Below are 20715 nucleotides of genomic sequence, written 5' to 3' on the forward strand. Positions count from 1 at the left end.
AGGAGAGAGAAGGGTACAAGCAGAATGGAAAACAGATTTCTCATCGTTCCTGTTTAGATCTCTTAGCTGTGTTGTCCAAGGCTCAGTGTCCTCCTTGGATCTCACAGCAGTGATTCCTTCTTGTCTCTGTCATGAGTCAGTGAAAACAAGCTGGCTAAGGACATCCTCTTAATCAGCCCTGAATCCCACACCACGGAGCCAGGATTTCTTTCTGGGTACTTGACTGCACTTTACAGCCCCGCTGGAAAAGCACTGCCCTATTCTGCTGGAGAAATGCCCTGTTCTGCAGGGAGAGGCTCAGCCATTCAGTGCTCCTCACTGCAGTGCCACCCTGTTACCAACCTGTCAGAGCAAACTACTGCACCTCTGCTCTCCTCTCAAGTGTCAGCCCTCCAAGTTTGGGAATGGCAAATGTCTTCAAGTCAGGATCATTTTGTATCACTTGGCCCTAAAACTAATCAATTATCACAGAATTATTGAGGCTGGAAAAGACCTCTGAGATCATCAAGTTCAACCTATGACCCACCACCAGCACATCAGCTGTGCTGGTGGTGGGTCATAGGTTGCACATCAGTCCATCCCAGTGCCTAATCAGCCTTTCCATGAGGAAGTGCTTCCTAAGATCCAACCTAAACCTCCCCTGGCACAGCTTCAGGCCATGGCCTCTTGTCCTGTCACAAGTTGTCTGGGAGAAGAGCCTGACCCCCACCTGACTACAACTTCCTTTTAGGTAGTTGTAGAGAGTGATTAGGTCTCCTCCAGGCTGAACACCCCCAGCTCCCTCAGCCTTTCCTCATCAGACTTTCCCTGCCCCCTCACCAGGAGCACAGGAAAAGCTGAAGCTCTAAGGAGACTGAAAGAGACACTGCATTTCCCTGGGATCAGCCCCAGTATCTTAGCAGAAGTACTACCTTGGTGCTAAAGACTCAGCACTTGTCTGATCTCACTGTGCTTGGGTGCTTCTAACTCCAAGGGTTTGAACTCCACATCCCACAGCATGTCTTGCACTGGCCCATCAGACACTTGTCTCAGAGTGTTTGTAGCTTTTCATTTTGGGAGCATATGGGATACAGATTTTCCTTGTAATGCTTCCTGATTGCTTTCTGTGGCACCAAGTGTGCTGTGCTGCAGCCATCTATTTATAAAGGACTGTCCACCCCCTGCCATTGTGGACTCAGGTTAGCTCTGGAAGAGCCCCCAGGGTCTCACAGGACAAACAAACCCAAGCAAAGAGCACAGCCATCCTTGAGTAACATTGAAATGTGTAACAAATGGCAAACATCATGAGCTGCTCACAGTGGCCATGGAAGATCAGGGCTTTGGCACCTGAATTTCTGAAGTGTTTGCAGAATCTCAGAGGGGTTGAGGCTGGAAGGGACCACATCCCAGCCCCTACTCAGGCAGGCCTAGAAGGGGTTGCCCAGGACTATACCCACACAGCTTTTGAATAGCTCCAAGAAAGGAGACTCCACAACCTCTCTGGGCAGCCTCACAGTGGACAAAGTGTTTCCTGATGTTCAGATGAATCCTCCTGTGTTTCACTTTGTGCCCATTGCCTCTGGTCGTGTCACTGGGCACTGCTGGAGAGACCCTGACTTTTTCTTCTTTACATGGATGAGATTTCCCCCCACAGAGCCTTCTCTTTTCTCTAGGTCGTACAGCCCAGTTCTCTCAGTCTTTCCTTGGGTGAGGTGCAGCAGTCTTGAGTGGTGTGGCTCAGTTGGTAGCACATAAGACCTTTAATGGGGAAGGTCGTGAGTTCAAGCCTGCAGTGGGCACTAGTGGCCTCCCTACTCTAGTCATGAGGTCTGTGGTGACAGGTTGGACTCGATGATCTTTGAGGTCTCTTCCAACCTTAGTGATACTGATACTGAAAAGAGTCTTTGCCCAAGGCCTTGGGCTTAGCCTTCAGCTGTAGAGACACTTCTCAGAACGGTTTAGGTGATCAGTGACTATAAGCCTTGGGAGCCTAGCTCAAGCTGAGTGGGCAGACTGGGAAAGGGAGATTTCATGAGTCTAAGATTGGACTGGAGGTCAGACAGCATTCTTTGTGTGATGTTTGAGGTACTTCTGATGGAACATGAATACCAGGAAAGTTAGGGTTTTCAGTGGTTTGGGTTCTGTCTGTTCATGGGTTGTCCCCTCCCTGCCCCCCCTTCCTTCTTCAGTGTCACCTTTGTGTTGATTTGCAACAGGCTAATTGCAAGTTACTGTTCTGCTAATTTAAGAATGTATCCCAAATTGGCTGCGCAGCATGGAAGTTTCCTTTCACCCTTCCTCCTTTATGTGCATTTGTTCTTTAAAAAGGAATTAATTTCAGTTACAAGGTCAGAACAGTGTGGACTGAGGGTCTGATGAATCATTCTCCTCCCACACCGTCTTTGATTCTCCTGGTGAGGTGGAGTGCCTGGTTTTGACCTGTAGTGTTTGTGTTAAATGGATTGGAAAGTTAGCTTCCATTAAACATAATGTACAGAGCTGCTAAGTGTTTTTGTGTCCTCTGTCTCCTGCTGCTGCTGTGCAGTTCTGATTTGGACACAGATCATAAATGTCAGGACAAATTGATGAACTCCCCAAATTATTCTGCACTGAGAACATTTACATTTTATCCAGGGGGAGGAAACTCTGGGATTGTACATTTGATTTGGCTCTTACCTGAAGCATCCCCTTTTCAAAGCAGTAACTTTGAAACAAGTTTTCAATTTCCTTTTCTGGCCCCAGAGCCTTAATTTCATTGTCTAAATGCTAAGAGATTGCTTGCTTTCTGTCTTCATTTCCAGAAGAAGTATTTGGAACTGCAGAAGATACCCAAAAGTCTGTCACCGTGTGAGATCTGTTATCTTCAGCTCAGCTGTGAGGGGAAATCTGCCAAACAAACTCCCCCTAGGTGGTCTGCAGCTTTCACATTTTTTGGAGGCTGTGATTTTCATAATGTCAGTGCTGACCCTAATGAGCAACTCTGCTTCTTCTCCAGGGTACCTTCTTGGGGGGCATGTGGTACGTCTCTTCCATGGCCACGATGAGTGCTTGACCATTCCATCCACAGACCAGAACGATTCACAGCACAAGTGAGTGGTGGGGCATGCTTATGCATTTCCCTCTCTCAAGAAAGAAATTGGTGATTGCCACTTGAATTTGGGGCTAGATTAAACACTTTCTGCAGCAATTAGTCAGTGACATCATTACAGGAAGTTGAGACCTACTAAGCAGAAAATCAGTCATGGGTCCTTTCGTGGCTGAAATTCAAGCAGTTGATTTCCACTGAGATTTCAACCTCCTCTATTACAGAATCACAGAATTGTCAGGGTTGGAAGGGACCTCAAGGCTCAGCCAGTTCCAACCCCCCTGCCATGGGCAGGGACACCTCACACTGCAGCAGGTTGCTCACAGCCACATCCAGCCTGGCTGCAAACACCTCCAGGGATGAGGCTTCCACCACCTCCCTGGGCAACCTGTGCCAGTCTCTCACCACCCTCATGGGGAACTACATTTTCCTATGGTCTAATCCTAAATCTCCTCTCCTCTAGCTTGGATCTATTCCCCCCAGTCCTATCACTCCCTGACAGCCTACAAAGTCCCTCCCCAGATTTCTTGTAGCCCCTTTCAGATACTGGAAGGCCACAACAAGGCCTCCTCAGAGCCTTCTCCAGACTGAACAACCCCAACTCTCTCACTCTGTCCACATAGAAGAGGAGGTCCAGCATAGGAGGTGCTCCTTGGCTTGCCTTTAATGTGTGCTACTAGAAACACAAGGAAGTATTAAGAGGGATGATGATACTTAAAAGAGGCAGCCCTAAAAGCTTTCATTTCTTATACACACTGCACCTTTCTGCAAGTGCTTGCTTGCTCAAATTTGTTTAAAACCTGAAGACAATTAAATCATATTAGCCAGACTAAATCATTTTGGTATTCAACATTAATCTGGAGTTGTTATGCAGGGTGTTGATTTATTAATTGAGTTTAGCTTTGCATTTTGCTGATGCAGAAGGGCACAGCAAGCTAAATCCTTTTGAGACACAAAACCCCAGGCATGAAAAATTACACTCAGTGAAGCATTTCTGTGCCCAAGGTGGGCAAAGGAGTTATGCTTTAGGTAACATTCAGTTATGTTAAGTAACCTTTTCAGCTCTGGGTTTTCTGCTTCCACATTTTCATATGGAGTAAACAATGTCTCCAAAGCCAGAAGAAAATCCCAACTGGATCTCAGAAAGCTTCACTTTTGTGGATAGAACAAAAACAAAATGCCAAGTTTGCACTGAGTGTGAAAAGTGCTCACCTGGCATCAAAATACCAGCAAAGTTATTAAGATCTAGATACCTTCTGTGGGACATGAGGAGAGATGAAGGAGGTCAAAGAGAGTGGCAATGAATTATTAATTTTGAGCTGAGCTTGCAAGAGGTCATTAGAGTCTGACAGAATTAACATCACTAAGATGAATAGGACCAAAGGGTATCTAGGGTGAAAGTGGAAAAGAAGAGCTGCAGACAGTTCTTGGGTGTTCAGTAGACTGATGGACCACAGCAGGTTGGAAGGGACTTCAAAAGATCACATGCAGAGTCCAGCAATGAGGATGAATTGATTGCTAGGGTTTCCTGCTGTCATTTCTTATCTTGGTTCTGGAGTATTAAAACCATTATTGGAGAGGGCAAGATGTGTGGTACATAGAGTCATAGAATGGGTTGAAAGGGATCTCCAAAGGTCATCCAGTCCAGCCCCCTGCACTCAGCAGAGACATCCTCCACTAGAGCCCTGTCCAGCCTGACCTTAAGTATCTCCAGGGATGGAGCCTCAACCACCTCCCTGGGCAACCAGCAGCCACCTGGTGCAGAACTTGTTCCTCACATCCAATCTCAATCTGCTCTGAGAGAGCAGCTTTATGGAGAAGCAGCCCAGCTTCCCTGGGACACTGGAGCCTGTGTTGTGCTCACTGAGGAGTAGGAGGCTTCTGTCCATTCAACTCTCCCTGTTTAGCAGAGAGAAGGCAAGTCTGACATAGAGGAGTAGGTTATTAAGGGCAACAAAGCTTGTGAAGGGCCTGGAGCACATCACCTACAAGGAGAGTCAGAGGGAGCTGGGCATGTTCAGGCTGGAGAGGGGGAGGCTGAGGGAGACCTCATTGCTCTCCACAGCTCCCTGAAGGGAAGTTGGAGTGAGGAGGGGGCACCCTCTGCTCCTTGATGACAACTGACAGGAGCAGAGGAAGTGGTTCCAGGGGGAAACAGGGGGAGAGTCAGGCTGGATGTTAGGAAATACTTCTTCCCTGGAGTGGTTCTCAGACCTTGGAATGTTCTGCCCAGGGCAGTGCTGGAGTCACCATCCCTGGAGGTGTTCAAGTGCTCTGTGGACCTGGTGCTTAAGGACATGGTTTAGTGTTGTCCTTTCAGTGCTGGGTCAAGGGTTGGACTGGCTGAGCTTGGAGGTCTCTTCCAACCAGATAGATGCTGTGATTGTGTAGCACAAAGAGACTCCAGAGGATGATCTTCTGAATCTTTTCAGCAGGAAAGTTCTGTATGAAACTGGAGGAGCTGGCGTGCGGGCCAGGTCCCTGTGGAGAGTGGAGCCCCTCCGGATAAGGTAATGATGTTGCTTAACTCTTCTGTTAGCAACTTTTGTTATGTGAGCAGCAGTTTGATTGTTACAGGCCCCTTGGGTAGAGCATGACTTTGTCCTGCTGTGTGATGTGTGCTAGCATGTTCATCATCAGGAATCAGAGTGTGTGACACAATCACGCCGCGACTCTCAGTGCTGTAAGACTTCCTCTAATCTGTTTGGGTTTTTTTCCCTCTGTCCCATCTCAAAAGCAGTGTTGCCTGTGAGATGTGTCTGCCTGAGGCATTGTTTCTGACCAAAACTGAAATGTTTTCCTGGTTTTCACTTGGAATTTTAGAAGCATGGGTGGAAATCAGAGCAGTAATATGCCTCATGGGTGTCTGTTTTTCTTCTTTAGACCCTCTCTCCTTCTTAGATGTTTGCTAAGTTGCTGCGAGTGACACTTCAATATATACCCTGAGGGCATGGATGTCTTGCCTTTGGTGGCCCTCTGAGCTCTGTCTTAATGGATGTGTTTGTGATTGCAGTGGCATAGCCTGTTACAGGTGTAAAACTAATGTCCTAGTTGTCAATAGAAGGTTTCCAGAGAATTTGAGAGCATCCAGGGGGGTGGACATCTCCAGAGAGATCTTGATCCCATTCCACTGGTCTGCAAATTTCTATAGACCCTGAAGCACAGCTGGGTCTTCCCTCCTCTTGCTTCTTTTTGCCCTTTCTCTCCATCTGGCTTTGCTTGCTCATTCTGTTTGGGTTATGGTAGGAACAGTGGCAGGGGTGGGAAGGGATAATATTTATTAGCTGGCAACAGCCTTCTGGGCTTTGTCTGGGGGGGCTGGGCTGTTGGTGGTTCTGTGTGTGTCTTATGTTTATTACCTTTTATATTTAGTTTCATTTTGTATTTAATCTGCTTTTGTAAGTGTTACTTCCATTTGACTGCCAAATTCATGGTGGTTGTTTACCTTTCTGGGGGCAGATCCCACATTCTGTCTGGTGTAAAAGCAGCACAGAGCCTCCTAGCTGCTCTTTGGATCGTTGAGCCCTCCTTTAAGATCAGTGAGTTTGTTTAGGCAGCCAGCTGAATGCCAGTAGGTAATTCCCACCTCAGTGTTTTGCAGAAACAATTAGGATTTATGTTTTTATGGGCACCATAGGCAAGACCCTAATAAAACAGAGGGAGGCTACAGAAACCAGAAAATCAAAGCTGTGCTGCTCTCCAAGGTCCTCTTGGCAAATCTGTTAACTGCTTTGTCTCTTCTAATGCAAATACTGAAATCAAAATGTGTGTAGCACCTCCTGGCTTCTGAACATCCTTTAAAGCCTTGAATAGAAATCTGAGTTTTGCTTACTTCATGAATTATTTTCCATGCCTCCTCTGTTCAGCTGGAGTGGAAGTAACATGAGGTGGGGAGAGCCTTTCCGCCTGCGCCACATTACCACGGGGAAGTACTTGGCTCTGAGTGAAGATGAAGGACTTGCAATGTTAGACAGAGAAAAGTCAGACACAACCTCTACTGCCTTTTGCTTCAGGGCATCAAAGGTAAGTAACAGCCAGGGAAAGCTGTCTTACATGTGGAGCACTTGACTATGAGGTCTGAAAGTTGTCTTAAATGTGGTGCACTTGAGTAGGAGGTCTGAGTTGGTTCAATGCCTTTACCAAACTGAGCAGTGGACAGGGGTTGTGCATTGAAAGACCAAGGTAAAAATCAGAGTAACAAAAGTCTCCTTGAGGAAGAATGGGGATCATGAATAAATTCTAGAGAAAACAAATAATGTGAGCAGGTTGAAAAGCAACAAGATTGGAAGCTGATACAATGCAGGACACAGTGGTTTAGTATCAGTGCTTTAATCATAGAATCATAGAATTGCTTTGGTTGGAAAAGACCTCTAAGGTCATCAGGTTGAACCATTGACCTGTCACCATCATGGCCATTAAATCACATCCCAAAGTGCCATGTCCACACCTTTTTGAATACCTCAGGGATGGTGACTCCACCTCCTCCCTGAGCAGCCTTTTCCAATGCCTGACCGCCTTTCAGTACCAAAATTTTAACTAATACCCAATCTAAACCTCCCTTGGCACAACATGAAGCCATTTCCCCTCATGCTGTTGCTTGGTACTACAGAGAAGAGACCAACTCCCACCTCCTTTCAGGGGGCTGTAGAGAGCAATGAGACCTCTCCTCATTCTCATCCTCTCCAAACTGAATAATCCCAGTTCCTTTAGCTGCTTCTCATAGGACTTACTCTCCAGGCCCTTCACCAGCTCTGTTGCCCTTCTCTGGACACATTCCAACAGCAAAATGTCCTTCTTGCAGTGAGAGGCCCAAAACTGAACACAGTGCTGAAGGTGCAGCCTCACCAGTGTCAAGTACAGGGGCACAGTCTCTCCCCTACTGTTGCTGGGCACACCATAGCTGCTCCAGGCCAGGATGATGCTGTTCTTCTTGGTCACCTGGGCACATTGCTGGTTCATGTCCAGCCAGCTGTCAGCCAGCAGCCCCAGGTCCTTTTTCTGTAGGACAACTTTCCAGTCACTCTCCCCTAAGCCAGTAGTGTTGCATGGGATGGTTGTGACCCAAGTGCAGGACCCAGAGCTTGGCCTTGTTAAACCTTATACAGCTGAGCTTGGCCCATCACTCCAGCCTGGCCAGACTCCTCTGCAAAGCCTTCCTGCCTTGGAGCAGATCAGCACTTCTACTCAACTTGGTGTCATCTGCACACTTACTGAGGGGGCACTCGTGCCCTCATCCAGATTATTGCAATGTTACTCATTCCAGTTCTATCTGTCATCATTTAATTGAGTGGAATCCAGTTCAGTGGGGCAAAACTCTGCCCTTGCAGTTCTTCCTGCAGTGTTTTAACAGGTGAGTTGCAAGGAGAATGTAGTCAATGATGTCCAAACCATGTTTTCAACCTCTGCTCTTCAGTGAGCTGCTAATGGCATGTTCCCAGCACTTCCATCGTTTCCAGCTGAGCAAAGCTGCAGTGGTGAGAGAGTGGAGCCTGGTTGTAGAGGTGGGTAGCAGCAAAAGCTTTTGCCCAGGAAGGGAAAGATTTGTACACCAAAGATGAGGAAAAATGTTTACATTCTTTCATCCTACTGATTGCCACAGCTCAGAATTTGACTGTTCCATGTGATTCCACATGCTGTGTGGTCCCTAAAGGGCAGTAAAAAAGAATCTTTGAAGTTGGATACTTCCTGGATAAACTCTTCATTAAAGCTCTTGACTGCTGGCAGACTTCTGGTAGTACAATAAAGCAAATGCTTTTTTAAGTTCAGAATAACAATATTCACTTTATTGCTGTGGCTGCATGCAGTCTGCAGAGAAAGTGTATTTTGACAGCTCAAAATAACTGGAAAACTCTCAGGAAATTTCCTTAGGTTGCTGGGTGCTCACCAAGCCCTTTTGGGAAGGCTGGGGAGTGTAGACTGGGGATTTGCTGTGCAGGGGCATTTATTTCAGCTGTAATATGTTCCCATTTCCCATGTGAGGATGGTCAGGGGGCTGGACTTCCTCTCCTGTGAGGGCAGACTGAGAGAGTTGGGGCTGTTCAGTCAGGCTCCCAGAAGACCTTACTGTGGCCTTCCAGTATCTGAAGGGGGCTACAAGAAAGCTGGGAAGGGACTTTGTAGGCTGTCTGGGAGTGCTAGGACTGGGGGGAATGGATCCAAGCAAGAGGAGGGGAGATTTAGAATAGACCTTAGGGAGAAGTTCTTCCCCATGAGGGTGGGGAGAGACTGGCACAGGTTGCCCAGGGAGGAGGTGGAAAACTCATCCCTGGAGGTTTTTAAGGCAGCCTGCTGTAGTGTGAGGTGTCCCTGCCCATGGCAGGGGGGATGGAACTGGATGATCCTTGAGGTCCCTTCCAACCCTGACAATTCTGTGAAACCTGGCAGCCTGGTGAGGATGATGTGAGCCTTTATACTGGAAGGCAACAGTTCTGTAGTGCCTTATGAGCACAGAGCCTTCCCTAGAGCAGATGGAATCTTGTTTTGAAATGGGATGTTCTGATTCCAGCACAGTCCTTGGCTCAGTGCACTCTGTGAAGCAGAGCCTCGATTCTGCTTATGCATTTCTTTGGGAACAGGCACAGTGAGGAAGAAGAAGAGCAGCATGCTTAAAAATGCTGAGTTTAAAATGGTTGTAGCCCAGAATCAACTTTTGAGAGTCCTCCTTTTGTTTCCATGATGGCAGTGAAGGAATTACTGGTGTAGCTGCAGCAGGTGATGTTCTGACACATTCAGAAGTCACACATGACTCCTGCAGAAGGATTTAAGATCATTTTAATACTACTGCCAGCACAAAGAGCTGTCTTAGGGTCTCAGCATGGCATTAGAACCATAGAATCACTAAGGTTGGAGAAAACTTCCAAGACTGAGTCCAACCCTAACCCAGCTGCCATGGCCACTAAACCATGTCCTGAAGAACCACATCTGCAGCTTCTTGAACACCTCCAGGGATGGGGACTCCACCACCCCCCTGGGTAGCTTCTTCCAACCCCTCACCTCTCTTTCAGCAAAGAAATTTTTCCTAATCTCCAACCTAAAGCTCCCCTGGCACAACTTCAGTGCATCTCCTCTCCTCCCATTGCTGGTTACTTGGGAAAAGAGACCCACAGCAGCCTCACTCCACCTCCTTTCAGGGAGTTATAGACAGCAATGAGGCCTCCCCTCAGCCTTCTCTTCTCCAGGCTAACCAACCCCAGCATTAGGGTCTTGTAATGGTTAAGTAGCAATCATCACTATGCAGCATTCATATGCAGCATCCCTCCTGCCTGTGGCCCTTCCCCATCTGGTTCAGGAGAAGGCTCTGGGGAGAATTTGTAGCAGCCTTGCAGTACTTGAAGGGGGCCTTTAGGAACGATGGGGACAATCTTTTAGCCGTGGGTCAAGAGGTGATGGTTTCAAACTGAAAGAGGGGAGATTTGGGCTAGGTAGAAGGAAGAAATGTTTTACACTGGGGGTGGAGTTAGAAGCCTCATCCCTGGAAACATTCCTAGGACTGAGCAACCTGATCCAGCTGAAGATGTCCCTGGTTACTGCAGGGGCAGTTGACTAGATGGCCTTTAAAGGTCCCTTCCAACCCAAACCATTCAGTGATTCTATGATGAAGTTTAATTCTCTGGGGGGAGGGAGCTAAAATTGTAGGTATTAGAGAGCCCTTTGCCTGCAGTGGTCTGGAGAAGTTGTTTCTTTTGAAGTTCCTGTTCTCCCATTCTCATTTCCCAGGAAGCTGCCTTTTAAACACTGCCTTACTGTATTTTTTTTCACTTACTTTATGTGGGAGGAGAAAGCAGAAAATCACCTTCTTGTTGCTCTTGCTTGCTGGGGTGCAGGAATGCAGTGTGCAGTAAGCTCACTGGCAAGCTGGGTGAGGGCAGTGTCAGTGCCCTGCTGTTGTACTTGGAGGTCTGTTATCTTTTCTCTCGGTAGCTTGAGGCAGCCTGTGGCAGTACTTGGATGCAATGGCTGTGCAACAGCTAAAGATGCAGTTTTGGTTAGCTGATTTGTGAAGATCTCAGCAGTCAGGCTGTCACACCCTGCTTAGAGGAATGTGAGCAGGCTCTTCATGTATGAAGAAGCTTTCCCCTACTGTGTCTTTACAAGGAAAACGTTGAGAAGTCACTGCAGAGGTAGCTTGGTTTATCTTTCCTGTTCACACTGCTGTGCCTTATCTTCCTCCCATCAGACAGGAATCTCTCATGCCATGAATTCTTTATTTTCTGTATCTTGCCTTCTCCTCAGACACCCTGCTTGTGAAAATGACATCTCTGACAGCTTTACCCTCAGGTTACTTTGTTCAGTCCTTCTTTCCCCGCTGCCTTCCCCCCCCCCCCCCCCCCCCCCCCCCCCCCTTTAACTGTTGATTTCTCCCTGCCACCTTCCAGACCTCTGATGTGATTTATTTCTTTGGTCTTGATTCATTCATGACCTGAGGGAGCTAAACTCCACAGTTCAGTAGGGACAGGGATCTGCTGGAGAGAGTCCAAGGGAGGGCTGCAAGGCTGCTGAAGGGACTGCAGCACTGCCTGGGGAGGAGAGGCTGAGAGCCCTGGGGCTGTTCAGTCTGGAGAGGAGAAGGCTGAGAGGGATCTGATCAATGTCTATCAATAGCTGAGGGCTGGGGGCCAGGAGGCAGGGGACAGGCTCTGCTCAGCTGCACCCTGGGATAGGACAAGGGGCAATGGATGCAAACTCCAGCACAGGAGGTTCCAGCTCAGCTTGAGGAGGAACTTCTTCCCTGGAAGGGTCCCAGAGCCCTGGAGCAGGCTGCCCAGAGAGGTTGTGGAGTCTCCTTCTCTGGAGCCTTTCCAGCCCCATCTGGATGTGTTCTGTGTGCCCTGTGCTGGATTCTATGCTCCTGCTCTGGCAGGGGCATTGGACTTGATGATCTTTGGAGGTCCCTTCCAACCCCTAACACCCTGTGAACTTAGAATAGATTGTGAAGAGGGTTTTGAAGGAGAAGGTGTGTGGATATTTTGCTGCTAAGTTATGGACAAATACCCAGATGAGAGAGCTCTTTTCTTTCCCCTTCTCCCCTCAATAATCTTTTCCTGACTACAGTTTTCAGCTGGTAGGAAATTCAGCCTGTCTTTGCCCTCTGCTGACAAATGACTTGGCTGAAATCCTGGAGACACTGGACAAGAGCATACAGAGCACAACACCACGAGGACTTTGTGCTGCATTTCTGAAAGGGAGAACAGCCTCCAGGCAGCCCCAATAATTCTAAAGCTTGATTGTGCAGTCCAAAAGGATCAGTATTGGTCTGTCTTTTTTTAAGCAGTAAGTTAATTGGGATCACTTGTTAGCAGGCTGTCATTGAAATTCTCATTGATCCCTGATGCAGATGTAACAGTTGAAAAGATGTCTCAGTCTTCAGGGTGCTCTGCAAAGCCAGCTAATTAATTGCTGACAGTAAATGGCTTTGTGGATTTATTGTAGTTTTCATTTAATGGCTTCAGCATAAATGTGTACTGAGAGAGTTCATCTCTGTCTGTCTGTGAAGTTGTAGCCCATAGAAATATGATTTGAGATGATTTCCACACAGTCTGCATACTGTAATGGTGTTCCCAAGGGACATTTTGTAATGCCATTGTGCTTCATCTTGGCATTATAAAGCTGTCTGTAACAGCTGAAGTTGTGCTTGAGATGGACAGCTAAACTCCATGGGAATGGAAGGAGATTAGCAGAGTTAAATTAGAACTTCTCTTGACAGCAAATGAAATCCTAGGATGGTTTAGCTTGGAAGGGAGCTCAGAGCTCAGCTGCTGCAACCTCCCCACCATGCCCAGGGACACCTCTCAGCTACACTCAGCTGCTCAAGGCCTCATCCAGCCTGGCCTTCAGCACCCCCAGGCAGGAGGCAGCCACAGCCTCCCTGGGCAGCCTGGGCCAGAGTCTCAGCAGCCTCCTGCTGAAGAACTTCTTCCTCAGCTGCAGTCTGACCCTGCTGTGCCTCAGCTTCAAACCATTCCCCCTTGGCCTGTCTCTAGACCCCTGATGGAAAGTCCCTCTGCAGCCTTCCTGCAGGGTCCCTTCAGGTCCTGGCAGGCAGCTCTGAGGTCCCCCTGAGTAGATTCAGATTGGATGTGAGGAAGAAGTTCTTCCCCATGAGGGTGGTGAGAGACTGGCCCAGGTTGCCCAGGGAGATGGTGGAAGTCTCATCCCTGGAGGTTTTGAAGGCCAGGCTGGATGTGGCTGTGGGCAACCTGCTGTGAGGTGTCCCTGGCCATGGCAGGGGGTTTGGGACTGGATGATGCTTGAGTTCCCTTCCAACCCTGACAATTCTCTGGTTCTTTACATCTTAACATGTGTGAGACACTGGAACAGGTTGCCCAAGGAAATTGTGGATGTCCCCTCCCTAAAGGTGTTCAAGGCCAGGTTGGATGAGGCTAGTGAAGGTGTCCTGCCCATGACAAAGGTGTTGGAAGTGGATGGTCTTTCAAGTCCCTTCCAACCCAACCCATTCTGTGATTCTGTGAATCGCTCAGTCTTGGGCTGTGTTTCAGCATGGAGTTCAATGCTTTATCCTGTTCCAGGACAGAGATTAAATACCAGCTTTTATTTTCTCTCCTTAGGAGCTGAAAGAAAAGCAGGATTCTAGCCTGAAACGTGACATTGATGGAATGGGAGTCCCAGAAATCAAGTATGGGGATTCAGTCTGTTTTGTCCAGCACGTGGCCAGTGCCTTATGGCTGACTTACAAAGCACAAGACGCTAAATCAGCACGGTTAGGCCCCCTGAAGAGAAAGGTAATGTTGGAAGGCTTTCTTCATTACTGGTAAATATTGATTGCATAACACTTGTGACCTCTCCTATTTTTCACCATTCTCCAAGTGTGACAGCTGTGACTTGAATTGGTGTGTGCTGCTTGGTTTGAAAATGGTGAGAGTGTTTTGTTGGGAGCATGAAAACCAAGCTGGATATTAACGGAGCTATGGAGCTGAAGAGAAGCTTTGCCATTAAGAACTTGATTGAGCTGTTCTTCTTGCTAGAAGAGATGGTTCATTTGGGCTCCACTTTGGGTTTTGACACTTCAGTACAATAGGGAAATTCTTGTTTGGAATGGTCAAGTCACTTTGGGGAAAATCTGCACTTAACTCTTTAGGGGCAGAAACTTGTGTCACAGTATCACAGTATCACACAGTATCACAGTAACTAAGGTTGGAAGAGACCCCAAGGATCATCAAGTCCAACCTGTTCCAACAGACCTCACAACTAGACCATGGCACCAAGTGCCACGTCCAATCTCCCCTTGAACACCTCCAGGGACGGTGACTCCACCACCTCCCTGGGCAGCACATCCCAATGACGAACGACTCGCTCAGTGAAGAACTTTCTCCTCACCTCGAGTCTAAACCTCCCCTAGCACAGCTTGAGACTGTGTCCCCTTGTTCTGGTGCTGGGTGCCTGGGAGAAGAGACCAACCCCCTCCTGTCTACAACCACCTTTCAGGTAGTTGTAGAGGGCAATGAGGTCACCTCTGATCCTTCTCTTCTCCAGGCTAAGCAACCCCAGCTCCCTCAGCCTCTCCTCACAGGGCTGTGCTCAAGGCCTCTCCCCAGCCTTGTTGCCCTTCTCTGGACACCTTCAAGTGTCTCAATGTCCTTCTTAAACTGAGGGGCCCAGAACTGGACACAGTACTCAAGGTGTGGCCTAACCAATGCAGAGTCCAGGGGCACAATGACCTCCCTGCTCCTGCTGGCCACACTATTCCTAATACAGGCCAGGATGCCATTGGCCCTCTTGGCCACCTGGGCACACTGCTGGCTCATGTTTAGGCGGGTGTCAATCAGCACCCCCAGGTCCCTCTCTGTTTGGCAGCTCTCAGCCACTCTGACCCCAGCCTGCAGCTCTGCATGGGGTTGCCGTGGCCAAAGTGCAGCCCCTGGCACTTGGACTTATTAAATGCCATCCCATTGGCCTCTGCCCATCTGTCCAGTCGGTCAAGGTCCCTCTGCAGAGCCTTTCTGCCCTCTAACTGACTAACATCAGTGAGTTGAGAGTCACTGGGGGCTTAGGGTATGAAGGGACAACCAAATTTATTACTTAATAAATGACCCTAGAATCAAACCAAGTCAAGAGGCATTGACAAACAAATTCCTGACAAGATGTCCACTGTGGTGTGGCATTGAGCAGGTCTTTCTCTCACCTTTCCTCAGGGTGCAGGGCATCTGACCTCTTACCTCTTCAACTGATGTTCACATTTCATTCAGAATTGAGGTTTTTAGTACTAGCTTTGCATAGCTGCATCATTACCAACCCTGTCCAGTTTTGGGCACCTCAATCCACAGGCTTGGGGCAGTGTGGCTGGAAAGCTGCTGGCAGAATGGGACAAGCAGCTGATCAGGAGCCAGCAGTGTGACCAGGGGGCCAAGACAGCCAAAGGCATCCTGGCTGGGATCAGCAATGCTGTGTCCAGAGCAGCAGGGAGGGGATTGTCCCCTGGGACTCAGCTCTGGGGAGGCCACACCTGGAGTATTGTGTCCAGTTTTGGGCACCTCAGTGCAAGAGAGATGTGGAGGTGCTGGAGCCAGGGCAGAGCAGGGCAAGGAAGCTGGGAAGGGCCTGGGGAATACATCTGATAGAGAGCAGCTGAAGGAGCTGGGGATGTGTAGTGTGGAGAAGAGGAGGCTGAGGGAGACCTCACTGCTGTCTACAACTACCTGAAAGGAGGTTGTGGAGAGGCTGCTGCTGGTCTCTTCTCACAGGGAATTAGTGACAAGAGGGACTGGCCTCAGGCTATGACTGGCTAGGTTCAGATTGGACAGTAGGAAACATTTTTTTTAGGGAAAAAAATGGTGAGGGCTTGGAATGTGCTGCCCAGGGAGGTGGTGGAGTCCCCAATCCTGGCTGTGTTTCAAGGTGGTTTGGATGTGGTGCTTGGGGCTGTGGTTTAGGGGTGACTCTTGCAGAGTAGGGTTGTGGGTTGGATTTGGTGCTCCTGAGGCTCTTTTCCAGCCTGAATGTTTTTGTGATACTGTATTAACAGATTTTTACAACTTGAACCTCTTGTTAGAAAGGGATGAAGAAAAGCTGGGTCCATCACTGAGCAGAAGGTTCAGTTCTTCTTTACCTGTATGTCTGTACATTCACAAGAGGATAGCATACACAAGCACCATGAGACAGCAAAAAATGAGATCCTCAGCACCCCCTTGTCCCAGCCTCATTTGTTTGTGCAGCACACATGGTCATAAACTGTCAGTGAGTGCCCAGCCCCCTCACTTCTTCCCAGCAACCTGCCTGCTCAGAGAAATTCTTCTTTGTCTGCCACTCCTTTGATGTTTTGCTGAGGAGAAATGCAATCACACAGTGATGGCCTCTGCCAGGCCAGTACTGGCTGTGGAGTTCTGTTTCCTCAGATGGTCCAATTTTACTTCTTGAAACAGCCACATCTAGATTCTTCCTCTGTATTCAATGAAACAATTTGCAGTAGCTTCCTGTGAAGTTTAGTTGTGGGGGTTTTTTCACCCCAGTTTTCTACTCGGCAGCAAGGGACTAAAAAGAAGCTCCATGATTGCCTGTCACTTCTCTCAAACTGTTTCATCCATGTTCAAAGACTCCAAATCTTTTGTTGTCCTCACACCTGGAGTATTCTCTCCTATTAAGTGCCTTCAGACCCAAGAACAGCTCAAAGCCATGCTTTGTGGAATTGATACTCCTGTGGAGCCACGAGGCAGTTTGCTGTCCTATGCAAAATATTGAACTGGACTGTGGTTTTCTAAGCAAGTTTAGGTATCTACACCCCATTAAATTTCATCTCTCATTAATCCTTCTGCAGTGAAAGTGAAGGCACAGCTCTGTCTGCATCCTACACCATCGTTTTATAAGATGCCTCAATAGCCCTAGGAAGATGGAGAGCAAAGGATGCTTTGGTTTGGGGCTTTCTCACAGAACCCAGGCAGTATCAGCTGACAGCTGCTGCAGATCTGTAGTCAGGAGCAAACAATTCTGGGATATTTTGTGCTATGAAATGCTCACAGTGTCAAGTAGAAATGTCAATTGTTTGGCTTTGGTGGTGTTTCATGTAGCTGATTAATGTGCTGCCTTTGCAAGACACAAATAGGTAAGGAACTCTGGCTTCTGTTTCATCAGCTCTGCCAGTATTGGAGCCTGTTGTGTGTGTGTCTCCAACAGCTTGGTAACCAAGGGTCCAAGGCTTTGCCAGGTAGTGATGATGCATACAGCAATATTCTATTGAATGCTCCTCCCCCATCTATTGTCAGCAGTGGATGCTGAACTTTTCAGTTGGAGAGTTTGCTTCTCTGCCAGCTGTGAAGGCCTGCAGAGCTGCAGAAGGGTAGAGCTCAGAAACAGGGAAGCATTCACTGTGTAATTCTTAGGATGTTTGTCACTCCAGCTTGATGTTTCTTGTCAGTTGTCTTGTCATGCATGAAGCCTTCAGTGAATGGTGCTGAGGATGGGGAAGAGTCTCTGTCCCTGACAGCCAGGCTATAGGAAGAATGACAGTTGTGTTCCAATTAAGCATCTGTGCTTAATCATTTGTGGGAGAAGAAAGGTGCATCAGAATGTCTTCTCTGAATCACTTTCTGTGGGGCTGCCCCAGGTGTGGTAATGAATAGGCAAGTGTTCAATGAAGCGACTGACAGGCAGCATCTCTGCAGAGGCGTGGCTGTTTTGAGTGCGATAGTGAACTGAGTTACCAAACACTTAGAAGCAAAAAGGCCTCTTGGGCAATTCTTCTGATTGCTGCTGCTTTTCCACAGGTTATATTGCACAAAGAAGGCCACATGGACGATGGTCTGACCCTGCAGAGGTGTCAGCACGAGGAGTCCCAGGCTGCTCGGATCATTCGCAACACCACCAGCTTGTTCAGCCAGTTCATAAGGTAGCTGTCACCGTCCTGCAGCTGCATTCGGGGTGCTTGGGCTCAGGAAGTGTTCTGAAAGGATAAGAATTTCTCTTACCAGAACCTTTATTTCTTGCTTTCAGGTATTTGTATTTAGAAGCTACAGTAGCTCTGTGTTTGTGCTGAGCTGAGGTTGTCAGTTTGATGAGAAGGCTGAGAGGGGATAGAATAAATGCTTATAAATGTCTGAGGGCTGAGTGTCAGGAGGCAGGGGACAGGCTCTGCTCAGCTGCCCCCTGGGATAGGACAAGGGGCAAGGGATAGAGACTCCAGCACAGGAGGTTCCACCTCAACACAAGGAGGAACTTATTTACTTCTTTACAGAGCCCTGGAGCAGGCTGCCCAGAGAGGTTGTGGAGTCTCCTTCTCTGGAGCCTTTCCAGCCCCATCTGGATGTGTTCTGTGTGACCTGTGCTGGATTCTCTGCTCCCGCTCTGGCAGGGGGTTGGACTCAAAGATCTCCAGAGGTCCCTTCCAACCCCCAACATCCTCTGATCCTGTGTATTGTCATTAAATTGATAAAGGATTGTTTAAGGGAAACCTAACACCTTGAAGTCAGAACCAGTCTGGACTACACTCCAGGTCAAAGAGAGGTTACTAAATGATCTCAGTGTAACTCCATTAGTCAGTATTCCACAGCAGCTAGAGCTTTGCAATATTGGTAAAAGGCCTCTTACATTTCTGTTGTGCTTGGTAGACCAAATGCAGATTCCTATTTGTCACACTAGTTGAAAGGAATATTGATACCTGAGGGACCTCAGAGCTCAGCTGCCCCAACCTCCCCCCCATGCCCAGGGACACTTCTCAGCTACACTCAGCTGCTCAAGGCCTCATCCAGCCTGGCCTTCAACACTCCCAAGGAGAAGGCAGCCACAGCCTGCCTGGGCAGCCTGTGCCAGAGTCTCAGCACCCTCCTGCTGAAGAACTTCTTCTTAAGACCCAGTGTAAACCTCAGCTTCAAACCATTGCCCCTGGTCCTGTCTCTAGACCCCCTGATGGAAAGTCCCTCTGCAGCCTTCCTGCAGGATCCCTTCACTTTTGAGTGCTACCTTTAGCTGTATCATTTAGTGTGGGGCATTATGAAGCATAGTTTTATTATGCTGTTTCTTTTCTTATATTTATTCCACTTCCCCCATTCTTTAGAGTGAGTTGTTTCTGACATTTGTCTTGCATTCCTAAACCTACACAATAACAGCTCTTTAACTCTCAGCAAGACTAAGATCTCCAATGCAGTGGAAGCTTCGTGTTTCCTTCCCTGTATCTCTTGCATACAATATGTTTTGTCAACTTTCTGTCAGTTCATATTGATATGTAATTGTTGAGATCAACATTATATCCCATAATATCCTCATAGAAAAGCTCAAGAAATGCAGCACAGAAGGCTGGTCAGTGAGGTGATTGAACACTGGCTCCACAACAGAGTTCAGAGGGTTGTCAGCAGTGGCACAGAGTCCACTCGGAGGCCTGTGGCCAGTGGTGTTCCCAGGGAGCAGGACTGGGTCCAGTTTTGGTCAGTATCTTTATCAACAACCTGGCTGAGGGCATTGAGAGTACCCTCAGCAGGTTCCTGATGATACAAACCTGGGGAGGGGGCTGACACCCCTCAGGCTGTGCTGCCACCCAACCAGAGCTGCACAGGCTGAGAGCTGGCTGCAGGCAAGCCTCAGGAAGGTCAATAAGGACAAGGGCAGAGTCCTGCATCTGGGCAGCAATCACAGCAGGCACCAGGACAGGTTAGAGGCTGCCCTGCTGGGAAGCAGCTCCATGGAGAAAGACCTTGGAGTGCTGGTGGGCAGCAAGTCCTGCATGGGACAGCAATGTGCCCTGGGGGCCAAGAGAGCCAAGGGGATCCTGGGGGGCAGCAAGAAAAGTGTGGCCAGCAGGGCTGGGGAGGTTCTGTTCCCCCTCTGCTCTGCCCTGCTGAGGCCACAGCTGCAATCCTGTGCCCAGTGCTGGGCTCCCCAGTTCCAGAGAGACAGAGACCTGCTGGAGAGAGTCCAAGGGAGAGCCAGGAGGATGCTTAGGGGACTTGAGCATCTCCCCTGTGAGGAGAGACTGAGAGCCCTGGGGCTGTTTAGCCTGGAGAAGAGAAGGCTGAGAGGGATCTGATCAATGTCTATCAATAGCTGAGGGATGGGGGGCAAGTGGAGGGGGCCAAGCTCCTTTGGGTGGTGCACAGGAATAAGATAAGGAACAATGGATACAGACTGGATACAGAGAAGATTTCAGCTCAACATGAGGAGAAACTTCTTGACAGTGAGGGTGGCAGAGCCCTGGAGCAGGCTGCCCAGAGAGGTTGTGGAGTCTCCTTCTCTGGAGCCTTTCCAACCCCACCTGGATGCCTTCCTGTGCAGCCTGCCCTGGGTGACCCTGCTCTGGCAGGGGGGTTGGACTGGGTGATCTCTGGAGGTCCCTTCCAACCTCTAATGTGCTGTGATATGTAAGAATACAGAATGGAATTGGTAAGAGTGCAAGGAGTGCTGAAGAGATTGCTTTTCATAGTGCTTGGCAGAAGTTTCAAATCTGAAAATCAAGTGGTCACCCTTGGGTTACTGCCCAACAGGGGGAAGGAAGAAAGAGGAAAGAGTTTGTAATGAAGAGGTTGCTTCCAGAGAGCCCACCTTAGCACACTGCAGTTAAAACATTACCGCTTAGGTGTCATGAGGGACTCTTATACTAGTTTCTATTTCCTGCTCTGAGGATGTAAAAAGGGAGCCACCTCTGCCAGCAGCCAGTTCCCCCTAGATTATACTATTTATAACAGGTAGTCAGACCCTGAAAAATTGGGTTGGCA

General features: G+C 48.5%; 1 protein-coding gene across 1 annotated transcript in view; it reads left to right on the forward strand.

The window, feature by feature from the left end:
• The window catches only part of RYR3 (ryanodine receptor 3), a 236232-nt gene that overhangs the window by 68417 nt on the left and 147100 nt on the right, over positions 1–20715 (forward strand). Inside the window, exons 8-12 of the mRNA XM_054162126.1 lie at positions 2975–3068; positions 5500–5574; positions 6931–7087; positions 13630–13803; positions 17779–17900. Coding sequence (XP_054018101.1) covers positions 2975–3068; positions 5500–5574; positions 6931–7087; positions 13630–13803; positions 17779–17900 — 622 coding nt within the window. The remainder of the gene's footprint in view (positions 1–2974; positions 3069–5499; positions 5575–6930; positions 7088–13629; positions 13804–17778; positions 17901–20715) is intronic.

This window comes from Dryobates pubescens, chromosome 5 (assembly GCF_014839835.1).
Source record: "Dryobates pubescens isolate bDryPub1 chromosome 5, bDryPub1.pri, whole genome shotgun sequence".
NCBI lineage: Eukaryota > Metazoa > Chordata > Aves > Piciformes > Picidae > Dryobates > Dryobates pubescens.